General features: G+C 47.7%; 1 protein-coding gene across 1 annotated transcript in view; it reads right to left on the reverse strand.

Annotated features, from left to right (window-relative positions):
- SH3PXD2B (SH3 and PX domains 2B) overlaps positions 1–22,344 on the reverse strand; it is a 122,756-nt gene that overhangs the window by 36,473 nt on the left and 63,939 nt on the right. The window contains exons 5-7 of the mRNA XM_061393217.1: positions 16,395–16,486; positions 8,582–8,607; positions 562–696 (exon numbers count right to left, since the gene is read on the reverse strand). Of these exons, the coding sequence (XP_061249201.1) occupies positions 562–696; positions 8,582–8,607; positions 16,395–16,486 (253 nt within the window). The remainder of the gene's footprint in view (positions 1–561; positions 697–8,581; positions 8,608–16,394; positions 16,487–22,344) is intronic.

A 22,344-nucleotide genomic window follows, 5' to 3' on the forward strand; every position in this document is an offset into this window, starting at 1 on the left:
ATTACCAGTTGAGCTACCAGGGAAGCCCACGGTATTGTGGGCTTTTATTTGCATGGAGAAACCAAAAAAATTCACGTGATTTGCTTTATGGCAGTGGTCTGTAACTGAATCTGCAACATCTCTCAGGTCTGATGGTATGTGAATAGAGGTTCCTGTGACAGCAAGAGGGCTGAAGCAGGGTGTGCATCCCGCCAGAGCCCACAGCTGACAGAACCTGCATGAGGACTCCCATGGTAGCCAAAGGCAAGCCAACAGAGCAAATTTCCGCTGCAATGGGGGGCTCTGTCTCCAGGTGCTTTGAAACCAGAAGGAATGTCCATCAGATGTGAACCTCAGGACAGTTGATAACATATGAGCCAAAGGATGCTGGTGAGCTGTGACCAAGTGGAGTACTCAAGCATTGTGATCAAACAAGGTCAGATTTCTAGAGAGTCATCAACTGGGTCTGTGGAAAGTGACCAGCCTGGATTGGCTACTGCCATTTCTGCACTCCCCAGTGTTCCCTGTCCCAGGGGCTTGCTGACAGTGTAGGGTGGAAGGGAGGGAGTCCAGGCCTCCTACCTGACTCGTTCTTCTCGATGATGTCCACCACTTGCCCCACGCTGAGGCTGATCTCCGAGCTCTCCTGCTTCTGGTAGTCTGCCACCACCACATACTGCTCCAAGACCATGGGGTCCACTGAGGTCAGGTCGCCCCCTGGGGGTACAAATTGTCATCACACAATCCATGTGTGAAGGACCAGGAGCCGGGAATAGCGGGCAGGTGGGTCATGAGGATATTCCAATTAGAGACAGAAGCTGTGGCAGGGCTGGTCTCAATGGTCACCTCATCCATTTATTCTTTCACTCATTTGCTCCCTCAACCACTGCAATTTACCAAGTGCCCGTCCTTTGGCAGGCACTGAGGATTCAGAGTTCATTAAGATATGGTACTTGCCCCAAATAGGATGACAGCCTAGTGGGAAAGTTCATTCATTCATATCTATTTATCTATCGATCTGCCATTATTCATCCATCACATCCACTCAACTAAGCATCCACTCATCATCCATCCAACCAAACATCCATCTGTTGCCATCCATCCATCCGAAAGGAAATCAACCCCGAATATTCATTGAAAGGGCTGATACTGAAGCTGATACTTGTCCACTTGATGCAGAGAGCCAACTCATTGGAAAAGACTCTAATGCCAGGAAAGACTGAAGGCAAAAGGAGAAGGAGGTGGCAGGGGATGAGATGATTACACAGCATTACCAACTCAACGGACATGAATTTGAGCAAACTCCAGGAGACAGCAAAGCACAGGGAAGCCTGGCGTGCTGCAGTTCATGGGGTCACGGAGAGTTGGACATGACTTAGCGACTGAACAACAACAAGTTTTTGATTGATGCATTGCTGGAAACAACCAAGATGGCAGACAAAGAATGAGCAGGAAAAGGAGGTTACATTAAATGGAGCGGTCAGCGGACCCCTCTGGGAGGTGACGTAAAGCAAAGACCTCTGAGACAAGAAGGCATAAAGAAGTGGGGACAGAGCAACGCAGGCACTGTCGGACAGGACAGGCCGGGAGCCTTCTAGGAACTGGAATGGGGTGGCTGAAGTCCAGGAACAAGGAGAGGGCATTCCTGTCTGAGATCACTTTTGCAGGCATGGGCCAGAGCAGGGAGGGTCTGCTGGACCAAGGCAAGGAGTCTGGATTTTTTTAAACCCTAAAGGAGAAAGCCATTGAAGGGCTTTAAGAAGGGAATGACAAGATTTACATCTTTCCAAAGACAATTCTGGCTGCCACACGGAGACTGGATTAGAGCCTAGCAAGAAAAAAAGCAGCAGACCAGATGGAGGCTGTAGATTTGCAGACAAGACAGGATGGTAGCTTTGAACGAGGGCAGGGGCAGTGGGGGAGAGGCGACCCGAAGGAGGCTGTTTCCACAGGATGCAGTGCTGTGCAGCCCTGGTTAAGTACTAAGACATATCTGATAGATCAATGAAAAGCTATCACAGGATATGGGTAATGTAAAGGGACATCAGACACTCCAAACAGAGGGGGCAGCACTTTCAGAGCAGCAAGCTGAATGTGGTGGGAGGGCAGCCTGGCTCTTGTTGCCACCAGGCCTGGTTTTCTGAAAGTCCTGATTCGAAGTATTTTCCCTTATATTGTTTCCATAAACCGCTAAAATAGCCGTTTATATTCTGTGTCCAAATACACCCATACGGAGCTGAGTCTGTGCATCTCTTCCCAACTCTGCTGGGTGGTGCCTTACTGAAACTGGCCATAGTGGGAGTATTTACACCATGGAAATTGGCAAATGCTACAAAGCTGGGCTTTCCATCAGAAGGCTGGTTGTGAAGTATTTACCAGCAGGCCACTGCACCCAGCCTCTGGCATTCAGAAGCAACACAAGAGCCCTTTGTTAGAACCAAGCTTTCTGCATTTCTGAGGCAGAAAATCAGAGCAGGGCATGGTAGCCGGGTGAAGGGTCACTGCATTTTGGCTCTCTGACCACGCTCTGGCCATTCACCCTCCCAGGCTGAGGGTCACAAAGCAAAATGGCAGGGCCCCAGGGTAACCTCGCTACACACTCCCTGGGTGGAGAAAGCGTGAGAGCAGAGAAAGAGGGGAAAAAAGAGATGGAAGATGTGGAATGAAGGTTCAGAAGATTGGGAGGGAAGTGGCCCCACGTGAACGCCTACCACAGGCTCCACTGTTCATAAACCACCTCGACACAACCGCCCTGAAGGTGGGTATTACCACTCTCCTTTTATGGACAAGAAGACACAGGCTCAGCTATCAGGTGACTTGCCTCAGATCCCGCAGCCAGCTGGTGACAAGGCCAGATCTGAAGCAGGTCCATGGGTGGCAGCAGGTGAGAAAGAAAAGATGGTAGGAAGGAAGGGTGTCTGAGGTCTTGCTCTCCTCCTCTGTGGGTTCCCCCCGACTGCCCCCAAGTCTTATTTCTTTGTAGCTTCAGGGTGGTCTTCACTACTGCCAGCCCTCTCCTCCTCTGTTACCTCTCACCTAGGTCAGTCTGCAGAGCTGACTTCCTCCCAGCCTCAAGCAAGACAGACAGCCCAAACCAGCCCGGCCACTTGAGCGCTAACACCTTACAGTGGCCGCAGAGCAGGCTGGTGCCTGGCCTCCCCTGCTGCCCTTCTGGACAGTGACCTCCTGACCGGCTCCTTAACCCCCCGGCACTGTGCTCCTAGGAGGTACTCTCCTGTGAACGAGTAAAGCAGACGCTGGCTTGCTGGAGGCTCTTGGCTCAGGTCATTGTGAGCAGGAGACACATTCTCTAGTGAATGCAATAGATAGAAACCATGGGTCTACAGGTTTACCCCAGAATACAGCCTGCCCTGGGGTCTGCAGCCCCACGAATGCAGCTACTCTTCTGCTTTAACCCCTTTGGGGCTGGGTTCATTTTAACTATGCTTCCCTGGGTCTCCCCTGGAGACAGAGAACTAGAGAGACAGAAGAGAAGCGCCCACGTCAGTCAGGCTGCACGCGGAGACTGCTGCTCGGGTTAGTGCTCAGACAGCCCAGGTCTTCTGGGCAGGCTAGAGGGGGCAAGAGGTGTCTGCGCACATGTGTGTATGTGTGTGTGTGGGGGGTGGTTCTCTGCTGCCCCTAGAGGTGGCCGTCAGGACTCACCCTCCCAGAGCCGCAGGCCTGATGTGGGAGGACCTTCTTGCTAGCACTCTATCACCTCGCTTCACCCACATCCTCATGAAGCCACATCCTCTGCACCAGGGTCTGAGAAAGGCTTCTTGGGGCCGGGGGTGCAGAGGTGGGGCACCCTGTGATTGCTCTCCATCGCGCCCCTCCAGTGGGTCCTCCACACTGCAGGCAGAGTGCTTACTCAGAACCGCTACTCTGGTCACGCCACCCTCTGCTCAGCACCTGCTGTGGCTCCCTTGCGCCCTCAGGTCCTCCATGACCTGCACTGTTCTCTTCTCTCTGCTTATACTTTTTGGCCACCTCATTCCTGGCTCACTTGTAAAACTGGAAAGCATGCAGGTGCCTTTGCATAGCTGTTTTCTCTGCCTGGGATGTCTCCTCTTCTCCTCCACATTCAAATAGGAACCACCTATTCTTAGCCTCCTAAGTGGCCTCCTGCTGCCAGCCTTGACCCCTACAGTCTGTTCTGGACACAGCAGCTAAAAGAATCACACTTAAAAAGAAAGTGGATCACAGTTCGAAATTCAAGGCCTGGCAATGGCCTTCACTTCACTCAGGAAAAGTCCCACTGGCCTATAAGCCCTCCCTGGTCTGTGCTGATAGTTACTTCTCCTCCACTCTCTCCAAGGTGGCACAGATGGCTACTTCTCCCCCATTCTTTCTTCTGCAATAAATAGACTTGCCTGGGTTTTAGCTTGGCACAGGGCTACTTGGAATGAGACTCCTTCACACTGGGAGTGGTCACATGACTAACTGTTAGCCAGTAGGATATAAGTAGAAGTGTTCTATGTAACTGCTTGGTAAGGATCATTACAGGAGGGGCTTACTGTATTTCACCCTTTACTTGATACTGCTCACTAAAATGTGCAAGTGATGGCTGGTGCTGCAGCAGCCACCTTGGGCCATGAGATGACCTCAGAAAATGCTGGTCACGTGTGGCAAAGCAGCAAGACAGGAGTCTGGGTCACTCCTATTGTGAAACACAATATTACTTCTGGACTATCTATGGAATGTGAACTAAGAAACACAATTAAAAATTTAAAGGCACAATTATTTTTAGTTACTATGCTCAGGCCTCCTTGCTACTGTTTGATAACACAAAGCAATGTCCACCTCAGGGCACAGTGAATTTACTGTTCCCTTGCCAGGGACAAGTTTCCTCTAGATATCTGCAGGGCTTCCTCCCTCCCCCCTTCCTTCAGACTCCTGCTCAAGTGGCATCTCATCAGAGATGTCCCCTGACCACCTGCCCTACTTCACGCCTTTTTATTTCGTGCCACCATGCTTTTTTTTTAAACCGTCATGGGTTCTATATATCTCCTTGTCTCCTTGTCTGTTTTCTACTCTGGAACATAAGCTCCCGTCGGGCCGGGGACTCAGTTTCTTGCTTACTGCTGTACCCACACTCCCTAAAGGCTCACAGGCCCATGCTCCATTTTTGTGCAAGGGGAGCAAAGAATGTACTTTTATGTTTTAAAACCTTGTAAAGAATAAGAGAGAGAATAAAAAGAAGAGGAAACAAAAAAATTACTATTAGTGACAGAGTCTGTATGCAGCTTGCAACGCCAAAAATATTTACTATCTGGCCATTTAGAGAAAAAATGTTTGCCAACCCTTGACCCCAGAATATGAATGGCATCCGCAAAGGCTTAATAAATATTTGAACAGAAGAATGAATATTTTAAAACAGCTTTAAATGACTTCTGACCTCAGGGAGACACTCAAATGCCTTCTCACACGGCATTTACAGTTTTATTTTGTTTACACATCTGTCTTTTCTACCCAACTGTGAGGTTATTGCCCACATGATGCTGGCCTTTGCATTCCCTGGGGACCTAGAACACTGTCAGGCACACAGTAGGTGCTTAATAGACAATGAACGAATAACCATGTTGGTCTTATTCACGCAGCACAGAGGCTCAGTGAACATTTGTGGTGTGAATGAACAAAGGGGGAATGGAGACATCTAGAAACCCTTCCTGCTCTACACAGCTCGGGCCTCTTCCTGAGAACACTCCGTGCTGAGTCCATCGGCAGGCACCGGTCCACCTCACAAGCAGCCAAAGACTACTCCTTCTTATCTGTAGGCAGGGACACAGGCTCTGGTTAAGTCAGGGTCCGGGTAAGTTGGGTTACTCTGTTCAGAAAGTTTAGCAGTTGCCACCTGCTTTCAACAACTGACGGTGGTGCAGTGGTACCAGATACAATTGTCAGGACTCTGGTCAATGGACTGATCTATTCATTTCTGCACCAACTCTCCTCACCAAGCTGCCAACCAGTCTAGGATAACCATGAGCAGTGACGGGACCGGAGAGTGAGGGGACTCACGGTGAACAAGACATGAAGTCAGGAAGTGAGGAGGGCAGGGGGTAGGGTAGGGGACTCAGCGCTGGCCTGAGCGGGCCAGGTGCTGGCTCAGGGCTCAGGGCTGGCACTCCTTCCAAGTCTTGCTCAGGGGCCAGGGCTGAGCCTTACCTACATCTCCTTCCTATTCTTCTCTAACAGTAGCTTTAGACTGTAGTTTCCTGCCACTAAGTGGCTCAGAATTGGAGCTGCTTTTTCAGCATCAGTTCTTCCAGGGCAGGTTACCTTCATTTTACCCAGAGGACTCAACTTATCAAAAACATCATTCGTTTGATCTACAAGGAGTCTCAAACTAGGCCACAGGCCATTTAAGTGTTAGGTGGAGACATCTACTAGAGGACTATGATATTGCAACCAGGCTTTATAATGCATAGTAATCACAGTACTTAGAAGCTGATACAGAGAGAACTAAGTTCTAGGAGTTATAAGCGTGAAACCAAAGTATTTCTAGATAAGAAATGTCACTCCTGTGGTTCAGCAGGGAACAAGAGAGAAGGGAAAGGTCAGGAGAAAGGAGGAGCTTTGACAGTGGAAGGGCAATTTTATCATTAAGGAAGTATTATACTATAAAATATCCTCAAAAGGTAATAGCTTTCACCTACCACAAAAGCTTTCTGTTTGGCTATTTTTTTTTCTTCATGATGGTAGCTTTAGAATTTTTTAACTGATGAGTAATGGTAAAGCAGGGCTTTATTTCTAGAAATTCACTATACTGTCTGTCTTGCTGAAAGAGCCCCCAAACAAGAGACTACTTCGATAAGTAAAGGGTAGAAAAAGCAGAAAGAGATGGTCCTTAAATAATCACATGCTCTGTTAAATTTTGGTAAGAGGATTTTTTTTTCCCTGCAGGATGAGCAGAATTTGAGACCACATTAGCCAACGTCTGCAGGAACCAGCCAGCCAGCCACAACAGGCACGTTCTGGAGAGATAAGCCTTCTCCAACTCACAATTCGGGCACAGAAACTGCAGGGTTGGGCTGTCAACATTAAATCCTTTTTGAATTTAATCAGGGAGGCTTGTTCTAACTTAAAGGAAGTGTTCAAAGGTCAGATAAAAAAATAAGGCTAATCCCAGCAAGGATTCTTAGTCTGAATGAAGAAAGATGCTATTTTCCACCCAGTTGAACTATGAATAAATCTGTCCCCCATCATTGCAGGTGAATGATGTAACAGTGGTCACCACAAATTATAGAGCTCCTTCTTTCTTCTCCAGACCGGTCCCCTCATTAAGCCTGTTCTGACTGAATACCTTGGTTTTCACCAACCAGAGCTGTCTGTTTCCTCCCTCCCTCCCACCCGTCCACTCCAAGAAAGTCTCCGCACACTCAAAGCCAGAAACTCTATGACCGGCCTAAGACTGTCTGCTTCTCTTCTCCTCTCTGCTCTTTTCTAAGAAACCTATCATTATCCTCAGGGTTCAAGGGCTATTTGTAGATTTAGCAGGATGTCACGGCTCCAGCCAGTACCTATTAAGCAAGAAAGCAGAGCTATAAACAGACTGATGGGGGAAAGGCTGGAGTTCATGCATGACCCCATACCTTAAGGCAAAGAGATGCAGTTCTTTTCTACTCTTCCCTGCAAGAATAGCCTTGGGGCCTGTAAAGCTGACCACAGGCCTGGTACCCAGGGGGAAGTAAAGGGGTAAAAGATGTTGAATTTGGCATTATTACTGATGCTGGATGAGAACACCTTTGTGCGTTGAATGAGTAATTCAACATAAAAAGAGCATATATATCCTTAGTGCATGCCACACACGGTTCTAAGTGCTTTACATATTATTATATTAATAAATCCTATAATAATCCTACAAGGTAGAATACTATCCTTATCCCCATTTTACAGATGAGGAAACTGAGGCCCATCATAAAGAAGGCATCCTTTTTCACTTCGGGGATCTCTGCTTGGCCTCCTCTCCCCTCTTCCTTATCAACCCCCTCAAACTTCTTTGAGTTCTAGATAAATAAAAGAATTTAGAACTCTGGAAAGCTCTGAAGGCCGTGTTGCCTCCAGATGTGGCACGGGCTTGGGCCTTTGCAGACATGCAGGATGTTCTTGGGCTGCAGGAGGATAAAGTTGGGCGATTGTAAATCTAAGCTTATCAACCCCAGGTCTGTGAGAATTCAATCTTTACTCTGCACATACTCAAAATCTCACCTTCTTTTTTTCCACAATTGCTCCTGATGAAAGAGTCATGCTGTCCAGGGAATGAAAGTGCATTAAGAAGGCAGAGAACTGACTATGTGGAAGTGAGTACGGGAGCTGCCTGCAAGAACAGTCATCACTGCCCAGATCAGTGGCTGATCGAAGGAAGCACACAGACAGGCCTGGCACAGAGGCTGGCAAATGGATCAGGCCCAAATCTACTGCACACTCGCATTTCTGAGCTTGCACGCTGTCCCCTCAGCCCCGAGTGCTCCTCATTATCCATCCATCCATCCATCCATCCCATCGCTGTATCCCCCATGTGGTGCCCAGGGCCTTGGACATCACTCAGTAGGGGTATACTAAACATCAAATCAATAGAAGAAATGGAAAATATTCTTACCAGATTTCTTTTTCCCAACATGTTCCCTGTATAGGAAAGAATGGGGGTGGGGAAGAGTAATGAGTCAGTATCTCTTGTGTATTGCTACAAGTTATTCCATTAGGAAAAGGAGATTTTTCCCTCCCACAACATCTCCAGTGAATGAAGGTAAGATCCACGTCAGCCCCAGGGACCCAGACCTCCTTAAAAGAAGGAATTCCTTTTAATTTTCTCCTTTTGCTCTGGTGCCCTGGGGACAGCATCTGCACTCTGTTTGTAGAGGAGGGTGCTCCAGGGAGTTGATGGGCAGGGGTGGGTACGCAATCTGAAAACAGGAGGTAGACCCCCACGCTGCACGGGGCCTGAGGCCACCTCATCAGGCTCGGGGGCGGCCTCGCCTACCCTGAGCAGTGCCCTGAGCTGAACAACTGGAGCAGGAAACTCTTGGTGGTGAGGGGAATACATTGCACCCCTCCCTCATGGCGACACCCAGGACACCATTACAGGCTGGAACCCATACAGAATGAGCAATCACGTTTTATACTTGTGAACCACGGCAGAGTTTATATACACAACTGCGTTATGAACACAATGTTACAAATGAGGGTTTACAACATACTTTTAAGTAAATTATCCCATTGGTAAAGAGCTTTCTAGTGTTACAGAAAGTAAGATGAGATGGTTAGCTTGAGATAGATACTGTGACAACAGCAGTATTAGCTAATACTTAAATTTCTGATAAATACTGTTAACTTGTGCCAGGATCCTGCTAGGTATTTTGAGTTCACTCACTTAATACTCATAATAACCCTCAGAAATATGTGCTCTCTGAACACCCATTTTACAGATGAGGAAACTGAGACACAGAGAGGCTAACTAACTCACACAAGGTCACACAGCTTGCAAGCAGCATGGCCAGGGTCTGAATCCAAGTCTGTCTAAATTTTTAAGGATTGAGATGCAACTCACTTGCGTAAATTTCATTCTTTTAAAGTATAGAATTCACTGTTTTTTTAGTAATATTCACAAAGTTGTGCAACCACTGCCACCATCAAATTCCAGGAAATTTTCATCTAAAAAGAAACCCCGTACCGCTTAGCAGCTCCTCTCCATTGCCATTCCTTCCAGCCCTTGACAACTATTAACACACTTGCTGTTTCTAAGGCTCTGTCTATTCTGGACGTGCACTATGAATGGAATCATACAATAGGTGGCCTGTAACTGGTTTCTTCCATGTAACATAATGTTTTCAAGGGTCATCCATGTGGTAGCTCACATCAGTGTTCCATTCCATTTTATGGCTGAATAAAATATTATTCAATGGGATACCACTGTGTGGATAAATCACACTCTTATCTGTTCATGGACATTTGGGTGGTTTCCACTTTTTGGCTATTATAAATAATGCTTTATGAACGGTATACACAAATTTTCATGTACATATTTTTATTTCTCTTGGTTATATACATAGAGATGGAATCGCTGATGAAACAGTAACTCTAGGTTTAATTTTTGAGGAATTGTCAGGCTGTCTCCCACAGCAGCTACACCGTTTACATTCTCAGCAGCAACATGAGGAGGTTTCAATTGCTCCATGTCCTCAACACCACTTGTTACTGTCTTATCTTTCTGAGTCCAGCCACGCTAGTGGGTATGAAGTGGTATCTCCCTGTGGTTGGGACTTGCATTTTCTGATGGCTAAGGATGCTGAGCATCTTTTCATATGCTCACTGGCCATTTCTGTATCTTTTCTGAAGAAATGTCTATTCAGTGTCTGATTTTAAAGTCTGGGTTTTTTAATAATGTTTTGGTGTAATCTGAAAAGTTGGGGAGCAGGGAGCTAAGCTCTGGAGCCCGGGGCTGCCCTTCTGCATGTCTGGAAGCAGCGGCAGGGCTGGGCCGGTCAGGAGTGATGTCCTCTGGCCAGGTGTTGTCCAGCGAGGCCCAGTGTCACACTCTGTGTGGAGGAAGGCGAGGGTGACAAGGGAATCTCCCGCTCACTGTCCCTGCCGTCCACTGCGGACAGGGTCCTGGTCGGAGCGCTGTACCTGGACTGACCCCCAGAACCCTCCCATCACTCCACTCCACAGGTGGAGACATGGAGGCCCACTGAGGTGAGGCGCTTCTCCCAGGACTGGAACCCGGCAGGCCTGGCTGGAGCTCACTCTCTGACCAAGCCCCGTACAGTTCTGCGGGAGGAGCTATCCTTAAAACGGCCGGGTTCAGGACACACCAGCAAAGGCCTCTAAAGTCTGCTTCTAAGCAGAGCACCCTCTGTCCGCATGGCTGTCCAGGCTGTGACCTAGACTGTGGTCCGGGACACCTGAAATCCCGGCTCCTGCCCTGCCCTGTCCCCGCTGCTACCGCTGCACTGGCCCAGCTGGAGCGGGGAGTGAGGGGCGGCAGGGGGCTCTCGGGGTCAAGCAGCAGCTGGTGTGGGCTCAAACAAGCACACTATTTCCTCTGTGTGACTTGCTCAGGGTGATCCCAAGTTTTCCCAGGTATGGCAGCAAAAACCCTCCCAAAAAGCACCATTTGGAACCCATGATGTCTTTGCTTAGAAATGCTGGGCAAATCTCCCAATCTCCACTGCAAGCCCTTACTCAGGGCTGAGCATCAGAGACTTGATCAAGGGACTAACGCCACTGAGCGGCTGCCCTCACAATTCAGTACTCCCTAAACAACAGCTAGGTGACGCTGTCTGCTGTGGCCCCAGAGCCACCCCTTGGGCTCTCAGCCACTAACTTCCTTCCTTCCTTCTTTCCTCCCTTCCTTCCTCTTCAAAGTCTGGCTTAAGGACAGGAAGGCATCACTAGGAAAGTATCTGTCGTGTGCCTGACACCATTATCACCCTTCATGAGCAGGATATTGCTTCACCAAGATGTGAGCAAGGTTAGCTGTGCCCACTTTACTGATGAGGAAAGAGAAATTCAGAGATGCCAAGTCACTTGTCCAAGGGCAAAGCAGGGAATGGACAGAGAGACAGGAAACTTCCCTTTCCTTCCAGGAAACCTCTGGGAACCAGATAGACACACTCCGCAGGATGCCGGTTAGCTTATCCTAGCTGTTACCTTGTGCTTTTGCGGGGTACAGTCTAGGCTGTGTTTTGCATTTTTAGTGGATGTTCTTATTTGTGGGTGTGCTTGTGTGTGTGCATGCACACCTGTATTCACATGCTCACACAGCCTTTCCCACAAGTATAGCAATCTCCTGAGGGCAGGTGCTATATTTCTCTTGTATTATTCCTGAGGGAAGAAAGGGAAATGATCATTAAACGCTATAGGTTGTGGTCTTTTTTATTTTTTGTTTTTAAATAATTGGAGCAGTAAGATTCCTTTTAGCACTCAAAAGGTTATAACTGTAGAAAAAAACTTTAGATTCTCAGCACATACCGTCAGTTGAAATGAATGCTAATCGATTTCATGAGTAAATATTAAAAGAAACCCCAAACCATAAATCAACTAGAAAAAAATTAAGGGAACTATCTTGTGTCTGAATGGTAACTGCCCTTCTTAGACTGAAAGCAAGTGAAAGAAGTCACAACTAAAAAAACTGGGCACCGGATTTGACTTCGCAAAAATATAAAACTTATGCATATCATAAAATCCAGAAACAAAACATAAATGCACGATAAAAGGTGCACATATTTACAACAAATACAGCAAAGCTAATTCCTTACTATATAAATAATAAAATATTCCTTACTATATACAACAGTAAAACCAACAGAAAAACCGAGCAAAGAGATTTTCCCCTTCCAACCATGAGTCAAGAGCTTCTTTTTTTTTTTTTTTAAGAGCTTCTTACTCTTGAACTTTAATGCCAACCAGCTTGCCTCTTTTCTAGCTCAAAAAGTGCCCACCAGCCTGTAAGGCTCCCCAAGGCAAGAACTGGGATTGTTTTCCAGGCTTTCAGTGTGGGTGGCACTTGTGGGAAACATTTAGGAAATTAACTCACTTGAATGGGTTGACCCTGTCTCTGCTGGGTTTCGCCCGGAGATGTGGGGGATGGGAGAGCCATCTGGAAGGCCTGCGAGGAAAGACTCTGGTCCTCCCATAGGAGAACAAGCATCTACACACGGTACCCACTCCTTCCAGGGACGTACTACAACCAAACAGACCAACTAGCTTCTTTCTTAGCATCTCATAAAAGACTGCAGAATCCAAGCATCTTGGCCCTGACAGCCAAGGAGATGTGAAAACTGAGTACCTACTATGTGTCAGGCACTGTGCTAAGCCCTTCACACATACAGCCAAACCTCACAATGACTGTGGGTCCCACATCCGTGGATTCAACCAACCTTGGATTGAAAATGTTTGGAAAAAAATTTCCAGAAAGTTCCAAAAAGCAAAACTTATATTTGCTGTGTGCCTGGTAACTATTTCCAGAGCATTTATATTGCATCAGGTATCATAAGTAATTTGGAGATGATTTAATGTGTATGAGAGGATGTGTGTGGGTTTCATGCAAACACTGCACCATTTTACATAAGGGACTTGAGCATCCGTGGATTTTGGTATCTGTGGGGGGCCCTGGAACCAATTCCTTTGTCAATAATGACAGTACTATTATTCCCACCTAAGAGGAAACGGATTCACCTGAAAAGTATAACTAACTCCAGGAAACTGGAGAAAATCTATGTTTAGAATTTTCTAATAATACCGAGGGGGCACCATCATGATTTCAGCCCCCAAACTCCAGAAAACCAGCACTGATCATGTCCTAATCTCCCCATTGTTATTTCTGTTCAGTCTCCCGGTAACCCCATAATGTGGGTGGGGCAGGGGACGCGGTCTCATTTCACAGATGAAGTCAGTGGGGTGGGAGGGGAGGAGAGGGGGTCGTTCTGCCCGGGGGGAACAGCTGGCTGCCTGGCCAGCAGACCAGAAGTGCCCTGTGGGCACAGACTGCATCTGCCACGTCATCTCCGTGTCCCCGTGCCCAGCCCTTGGGCCTGGCAGGGGGCAGGACCTCGATGCCTATTTCCTGATGGATGAACAATGCTGGCACTCCTAACCGGGAACACCACTGGCTTTAGACCTCCCAGTCCTGTGCTCCTTCTGCCAGCCCGAGCCAGCCAGTAAGTGGGGAAGGTCACGCCATGGCACCAGTCTCTCTTGACACCCCGGGCCCTCTAGGGGGCTGGCTTCCACCCCGCGTGCCGCAGCGTCCTTCCTTCCTGCACAGAAGTGGCCAGACTCTTCTCCAGCACAGCAGGCTGCCCCAGGCCTGGCCCTCGCCCATCTCTGCAGATGAGCTGGGGTGAGGCCTGCTCAGAGGCTGAGGATGCACACACCATTCTCGCCAAGCAGGAGGCTGAGGACATGCGAGTGTTAACACTCACAAAGGGCGCCTGGGTGGCGGTTCTTAACTTCAGGTCCCTGAATGGGATCTGACAGAACTGAGGACCTCCAGAAACTGGGGCATTTTTTTTTTTTTTTTTTGAGAAGGAAGAAAGCATTTATTGGGTTCTCTAAATGTTCTGTGATCCTCCTCAAAGTTAAAATCCCTGGGATGCTGAGATGAGGCAGAAGAAAATCTGGATGTTATGGAATCCAGTGGCCCAGGGAAGCCACACCCAGGTCAGATCTGCCCCTCAGGGGCTGGCGTTTTGCCCTTCCTCCCGTGGGTGCCGAGTCTGGTTTGTAGAGTGCTGGCCAAGCACTTCTCTCTGCATCTTGTCATTGGACTCTTGAGCAAAGCTGCAAGGGAGGTGCAATCAGATCCACCCCATGAGACAGGAGATGGGAGCAGGCGTGAGCAGCAGCCTGCCCAGAGCCACTCGGCTTAACAGTGGCCCAGCAATCCTCCTGGTGAGGGCCTACCGAGGGGCATCCTGGACAACTCTGGGATATAAACAGCTATGGCTGGGCACCCAGAGAGGAAAAAATACCATGGGCCACCACTTTTTGAGCTCTTGGCAGGTTCCTGGAATTTCTACTTGTGGTAGCCACTCCATCGTCACTATAACCATAAGATACATTGCTATTTCCATTTCACAGGGATGGAAATCAAGGCCAAAGGCTACACAGCCCATGTGTGGTAGAGGCGAGATTTGAACCTGGATGTACCTGATTGCAAATCCAGACTCTTTCTCTTTAGTCTGGTTGTCCCTTTGGTGGAAGGAACACACAGAGCTTACGTTCAGACTCAGGGAGACCTGGGGAAGAGTCACCTCACCTCTCCCAAACTGTGTGACCTCAGGCAAGTGTCTCTCATTACTGTGAACCTCAACTTCCTCACCTGTAAAATGGAATGACAACTCCTCCCTGGCAGTTCTGTGAGACAATGAAGTAGGAACCGAACACGCTATGCTCCATATCCTTTGATTCACATCCCCACCCCACCCCACCCCGCCCCCCGCCCAGAAATGAGACTCAAAGCCACGGGCTACAAGCCTGAACTTGACAGTTTAACTCGACTGCCTGGAGCACTGCAAACAAAGATCCCTTGAGAATATTTCACCATGTCTTGTTCTGTCCATAAAAGCTGGGGAATGTTGACCAGGCACAAATGATGAAGACACCAGGAACGGAAATATCAGCCAGGATGGGCTGCAGGCCCAAGAACAGATTTATACTTATTCTGCATCTTTCCAAAAAAATCCACAGGTTGGCAAGGCATTCCCTTGTGATGTTCTGGTTCAAAAGATTTACTGGGGTCCCTTATGAAATCGCCCCCACACTTCTGTAGGCTGTCTCTGAGAAGGTATATTCGCTTATGCTGGGCTTGTCACAGGAAACGATATTTATTCCGGAAAGTTAAGTTTATCAGCCATGGATAACTAAGCCATTAGTCCTGAGCGAGCAGCTCACTTGGGTGACCTCCAAACCTGATTCTGCGTGTCGCTCTGTGAGTGTGTATACATGGCTTGATTCTACTTGTTAGAACTCTTTGCTGCTTTCACCGTACAGGACTATTAAAAAACTAAGCTTTGTGTCTTCACCAGATTCACTTCCAGAAGGCAATGTGGGTCTTTCGAGCCCCACCTAATACTGAACCCACGAGAGCCTGGGTCACCGCTGCTGCTCTGGGCAGTGAGTTATGCTCAGAGCTAAGAGGAACATTCGCACTCCTCCCAAAACTGTGCCTGGCTGGCACTTCTCAGCTCTTCCTGCCAGGGTCCCAGTGGACCCCCAAGCCTGCCAGCTCTTGCTCCTAGGACCCAGGAGAGCCCAGCACCTGTGATCTGTGTCCTCCACTCCCTCTACTGTGACTTCTCCATTAGACAGATCCCTTTCTGCAAACAGGCAGGAGGCCTCTTCCCCCAAAAGGGCTTTTTTTAAAAAGCACCATGCGTAAGTCAGCGTTTCCTGCGGGTGCCAGCCACTGCTGGCACGAGAAGGCCGGCAGGCAGGGCGTGTTGGGTTCTATGCGATGCGCACTGCACGTTGCGGGGCGGCGGCGGGGGGCGCGCAGGCTGTCTGCTGCAGAAGAACGCGACCACACCCTGGTCCCGCCACTCGCTAGCAACGGGGCCTCCACGGGGTCTCCCTCACTCACACCCCCGGTGGTCGTGTGCACATCCGCCCTCGAGGACAGGGCACACGGTCCCACCTCGGGGGCTCACCGTCTCCCGTTCACGTGCCATGGGGAGCGTAGGGCGTTAGGGATTTCAGAGGTGCATGCGGCCGGCTTCCTTCACCTGTAAAACTCGCCTACGCCGCCTGTGGTCACTGAGGAGGCCGTAAGAGGTAAGGCCTGGAAGGGGCTCCAATGAGAGAATCTAGTTCCGTTTTTACTTAGCTTTCCTGTAATTGATCCTGGGCTGGCTGGTCCGGCAGGAAGGAGGGCTTTGAGAACGCGCCTGAGGGAGATCCACAAACCAACTTACTCTTTGGGGGGATTCAGGTCCTCCGGTCTTGTTTCAAAGAACTGTAGCACCTCATCACACTGGGAGATATACGGGGGCAGCTGGATCAGGGCCTGGGGAAGAGACAGGCAGGCGAGCTCAGCGGAAGGGAAGAGGGGTCAGGATGCAGAAAGTCAAGACTCCATCGCGATCACCCACCCCCCAGAGTTTCAGATTCAGTAGGTCTGGAGTGGGGCCTGAGAATGTGCAATTCTAGCAAGTTTCCCGGTGATGCTCCATGGCTGGCTTAGGGAACACACACACACAGAATATATACACACATATATTACAGGCATACTTTGACAAATAATATGTACATATTTAGACAAAACAATAAATTGTGAACAAGGTCCTACTATAGAGCACAGGGACTAGTTCAACATCTTGCAATAAACCATAATGGAACAGGATATGAAAAAGAATATATACACACATACATATAGCTAAACCACTTTGCTGTACACCAGAAACTAGCACGACATTGTAAATCAACTAAACTTCAATAAAAATGCTTTTAAAAATTGTGAATTTCATGCCCTGTCATTATTCCTCTATATCACCATCTCTACGGGACACTCAGTGTCTGCTGGATAGAAATCTCAGGCTTTATTCAACTAGCTGCCTGCTGACTGGTGACAGTTAGGTTGTCTCCAACGTGACCTGCCCACATGTCCTAACTCACGGATCTGAGGGGTCAAGCGAAGTGACTATTTTATGATTTAGGTAGAGGTCAGAGAGGTTGAGATACCCGGGACGTCCTACTGCTCATGTCCATGTTCATCTGCCCCTGTGGCTCATCATTTTAAGGAGCTTCAACTGTCCCAACCAGCTAGATAAGGAGGCAGCGGGGGTGGGGGGAGGAAACAAAGTGGACCCAGGCATTTCTTATGCTGATTTATCTACCAACAGCTATTCAGTGATTCAACAGACATTTACTTATGCCCAGCACTGACTGATTTCTGGGTCAAACAGGACAGAATTACAGGGTACATCCCATCATGAAAAGATCTGAAACAAAGACCATGGCTCCAAAATGAATAAACAATTTAGCAAATATTCACTTAAACCCCCTCTGGCACAGGTTCTGAGGATGCAAATCTGAGTGCAGTAGAGCTGTTTCATGTACACACTTTATTATAAACTTCCGAGCAGGGAGAGGGCCAGTGCAGATACTGGAATTTAAACAGCACAGCTGTGCTATGGAGTGAGGCAGGACCCTGCTCTCCCCGCAGAAGGCCTCATTCCCTGGTGCTTCTCCTGTGCCTTCTTACCATGTTGATGTTGAGTCTGGAGTGAAAAAGATTTGTCTTGTAATTTCTGTGAAACAAGGCTCTAAAAGCCATCCCCATGCGAAGTGATTTTCTAACCCTACCACGGACGATGATGGACTATGGAGAAATGGCTGTGGGGTCTCGATTGTGGCACCTTCTACAGCATTTTCAGGGGGTATTTTGCCCATCCATGATTTATCCTTCTGGTTTTAAAGAAGTTTTAGTTGTGGTAAAATATACATAACATCATCACCATCTTGATCATTTTTACGTGTCCATTCAGTGGCATTGAGTACAGTCACGCTGTGGTGGGACCATCACCACCATCCACAGGTCTCTTCTCATCCTGGGAGACTGCAACCCCGCACCCAGCAAATAACAGCTCTCCACTCCCCTCCTGACCGGGCACAGCATTTCACTTTCTGTGTGTACGCATCTGACTGTTGCAGGCACCTCGTTGATATGAGGGCAATCACACAGTACTAGTCTTCTTTTGACTGGCTGGTTCACTTAGCATCAGGACCTCAAGGTTCACCCATATTGTATGCAGTGTGCCAGAATCTCCTTCCTTTTCAAGGCTAACCGGTATTCCATTGTATGTATATGACACATTTGTTTATTCACCCCTTGAGATTCAAGTGGGTTGCTGATCCAACAGGACCTTTGAGTCAGGCTCTGACTTTAAGTCACCTCCCTTCTCCTGATATATGCTGCTGCTGCTAAGTAGCTTCAGTCGTGTCCGACTCTGTGTGACCCCATAGACGGCAGCCCACCAGGCTCTTCCGTCCCTGGGATTCTCCAGGCAAGAACACTGGAGTGGGTTGCCATTTCCTTCTCCAATGCATGAAACTGAGAAGTTAAAGTGAAGTCGCTCAGTTGTGTCCGACTCTTCGCGACCCCATGGACTGCAGCCTACCAGGCTCCTCCATCCATGGGATTTTCCAGGCAAGAGTACTGGAGTGGGTTGCCATTGCCTTCTCCTGATGTATGACCTGGCCCAAACCTAAAGTGGAGAAGTGGGTGGACATGTTTTAGTAGTGTGCCTTCCTGGTCACTGTCAACTTTCTACAATGGATAAGGATAGAAGGATAAAGGATGTTGGCTTGAAGGGCCTGGTATCTGTGACTCACTGATATTTTTTATTAGCCTTGCATAAGTATCTTCTGCCCTGCAGCAACTTCCCAGAACCAGTCTTATCCAGGCCAGAGGCGGAGAGCTCAAGAGGGAGAAAACGGATACCACCCCCCCACCTCCCATTTCTGACCCTCTTTCTGGTTTGGAACAGTATTTATTCTCATGCTGTCCTGGGGCTCCCTGTGGGTCGCTCTTTCCTCTGAAATCCTGCAGTTCTTGCAATTGGAACCACATAATGAAGGAGCTGATCATACTATGCTGGACTGTGGTGTGTCCTGGCTGCCTCGTGGGCAGAAATCTTGCGGCTCCCCCCAGACTGCAAACACCACATTCCCTTTCTGTGGGCTCAGCACTTGACGGCTCCTAAAATACATCTGTCTGCATCATGTCATATCATCCTCAGAGGGCTGGCCCACTCTAGAGATGGGGAAATGGAGGTTCTGGGGAGGTTAACTAGGCCACGTGGGGGCCAAAGGAGCTGACTCCAGCTCCTCTACCTCAAATCAACAGAGGGTTTCCTCCTGTACCTTCCCTAGGTGCCTCGACAGTGCCAAGAGGGCCTTGATATCTGGTCCAAAGTGTCTGCTGGATAAATGAGGATGAGGCCTGGAGGTGGCCACAGTCTCTGCCTGGAGGGGGTCTGTCTGCTAAAATGGGCAGAGACCCCAAAGGACCAGTGAAGAAGGGTCAACGAGGCCCACAGAAGACAAGACCACGTTCTCTGTTTCTGAGCAATTCCTAAGGAGGTAAAAGCCCAACCAAACCCCTGAAGCATAAAATAAATCCAAGTTACTCATAAAGGGCGGCTCCAAATGCTTTGATACTTCCAAAATCATGACCCAGGGCACAGCAACAGTTCTGCTTCTGAAATACCCCAGAATCATTTCGTGTTTGGTCAGTAATGACAGAGAACCACAGTTCCAGGAAAACTCTGGTTCTGTTCCCCGTGGAATTGATAGATGTGGCTACATGACATAGGGCACAAGGAGAGGTGAGGAGAGCAAGTCCTGCTTGTCTGTGTAACGTCAGACAGGTCCTGGGTCTGCGCTGGCCACATTCTGGCACCTCTGAGCTTCAGTCTGTAAAACGGAAATAAGTAACACCCTACCTGCTACAGAACAAGTGAGCAAGTGTTTATCACACACTAGCTGCTTGATAAACATGTGGTTAACCCTCTGGCCCTCTGGACTGTACCAAGAACGACAGTGTGCTGCTTGCTTCCGGGGTGACTTTAGAGTCAGCAAGGTGATTCAGTTCAGTAACAACGCCTCAGCTAGAGAGACAGAGTTTGTGTCTTCAACAAAATTTTAAGCGCACAGCACAGTACTATTGGCTGCTGTACAGCAGATTTCTAGAGCTGATTCGTCTTGCTTGACTGAAACCTTGTGCCTATTGATTACTAACTCCTCACTTTTCCCTCCCCACCAGCCCCTGGAAACCACTGTTTCACCTCTTCTCTTTTTAGGTCACACCTGCAGCATTCAGGATCTTAGCTCCCTGACCAGGGATGGAAACTGTGCTCCCTGCTTTGGAAGCGCTGGAGTCTTAGCCACTGGATGGCCAGGGACGTCCCAACCATTTCACTCTCTGATGCTACAAATCTGACTATTTTCGATGTCTCAAGTGAGTGGGACCATACAATATTTGATCTTTCTGTGACTGGCTTACTGCACTTAGGGTAACGGGCTTAAGGTTTACCCTGTTGCTGTGTATGGCTGGATTTCTTCTTTGTATGGGCTGAATAGTATTCCACTGTATGTACAGGCCACATTTAGGTTGCTTGTACATCTTGGCTATGGTCAACAGTGCTGCAATGAACATGGGTGTGTTAACATCGCTTTCAGATCCCAATTTCAATTCCTTTGACAAATACCCAGAAATAGCATTGCTTGACTACATGACAGCTCTATTTTTAATTTTAACTGTTTTCCATAGCGGCTGCACTTTGCACACCAGCACAGTGTGCGAGGTTCCAATTTCCCTGTATCCTCACCAGCATGTTGTCTTGTTGCCGTTGTTTTTGATACCAGCCATCCTGACAGACGTGAGGTGATATTATATTGTGGTTTTGATTTGCATTTTCCTGATCATTAGTGACGCTGAGCAACTTTTCATATACCTATCGGTCACTTGTGTATCTTCTCTGGAGAAATTCAAGCCATTAGCCTATTTAAAAATTGGGATATTAGCTCTTTTTGTTTATTGAGATGTATGAGTTCTTTACATATTTAGGGGATTAACCCCTTATCAGATATTTGATTTGCAAATATGTGATTTCCCATCTGATAGCCTGCCTTTTTACTCTATAGATTGTATACTTTGTTGTGCAGAAGTATTTTAGTTTGATTTATTCCCACTTCTTTATTTTCGTTTCTGTTCCCTGCACTTTTGGTGCCATATCCACGAGATCATTGCCAAGTCCTGAAATAAAGCCATGCATGTGGTTAACTGATCCTCAACAAAGGCACCAAGAATACATACAGGGACAGGACAATCTCTTAAACAAATGGCGCTGGGAAAACTGATACCCATATGCAAAAAAAATGAAATTGCGCCCTTATCTTATACCATGCAAAAAAGCAACTCAAAATGGACTAAAGACTTAAATGTAAGACTGAAACTATAAAATTCCTAGAAGAAAGTACTTCCCAACTTGCTTCCCACGAGCAGGACCAGGCTTTGCAGACCTTCCTCCAATAGTAGGTAACAGCAGCTGGCTACATTTAAAAATATTTCTTGTTGCTGTTGCATCACTGATTTAATTTTTACTTTTGGGGTAAGTGAAATCAGTTTTATATTATGATTGTGCTATAAAATTTCCTCTAAAATATATATTCTTAAAAAAGTTTAAAAAGTGAATAATTAAAGAAAAATATTAATAGTAATACAGGTGGTTGAATATGGTAAGAACCTTCAGGTGAGGTCTCAGGGACTAGAGTCTGATAAACACTGTTGTTACACTGCCTATGTTGTTCTTGTTAGTTGCTCAGTCACATTCAGCTCTTTGTGACCCCCTGGCTTGTAGCCCGCCAGGCTCCTCTGTCCATAGAATTCTCCAGGCAAGAATACTGCAGTGGGTAGCCATTCCCTTCTCCAGAGGATCTTCCCAACCCAGCAATGGAACCTGGGTCTCCCGCATTGGAGGCAGATTCTTTACCATCTGGGCCACCAGGGAAGTCCCCACACTGCCTACAGCACAGTAGAGGCAGTGGGGGAGGGATAGATTGGGAGTTTGGGATTAGCAGATAGAAACTATTATATATAGGATGGTTAAATAACAAGGTCCTACTGGATAGCACGGGGAACTATATTCAATATCGTGCAATAAACCATAATGGAAAACTATGAAAAAGAATACATATGTGCATAACTGAGTCATTTTGCTGTACGGCAGATATAAACAAAACACTGTAAATCAATTATACTTGAATAAAATAAAAAAATCAAGTACCATGGCATGAGCACATACACTCACAAACTCAAAGGAATGCATATGTGTGTGTTAATGTAACCTATACTCTAATAAT

The sequence above is a fragment of the Bos javanicus genome, chromosome 20 (assembly GCF_032452875.1).
Source record: "Bos javanicus breed banteng chromosome 20, ARS-OSU_banteng_1.0, whole genome shotgun sequence".
NCBI classification, from domain to species: Eukaryota; Metazoa; Chordata; class Mammalia; order Artiodactyla; family Bovidae; genus Bos; species Bos javanicus.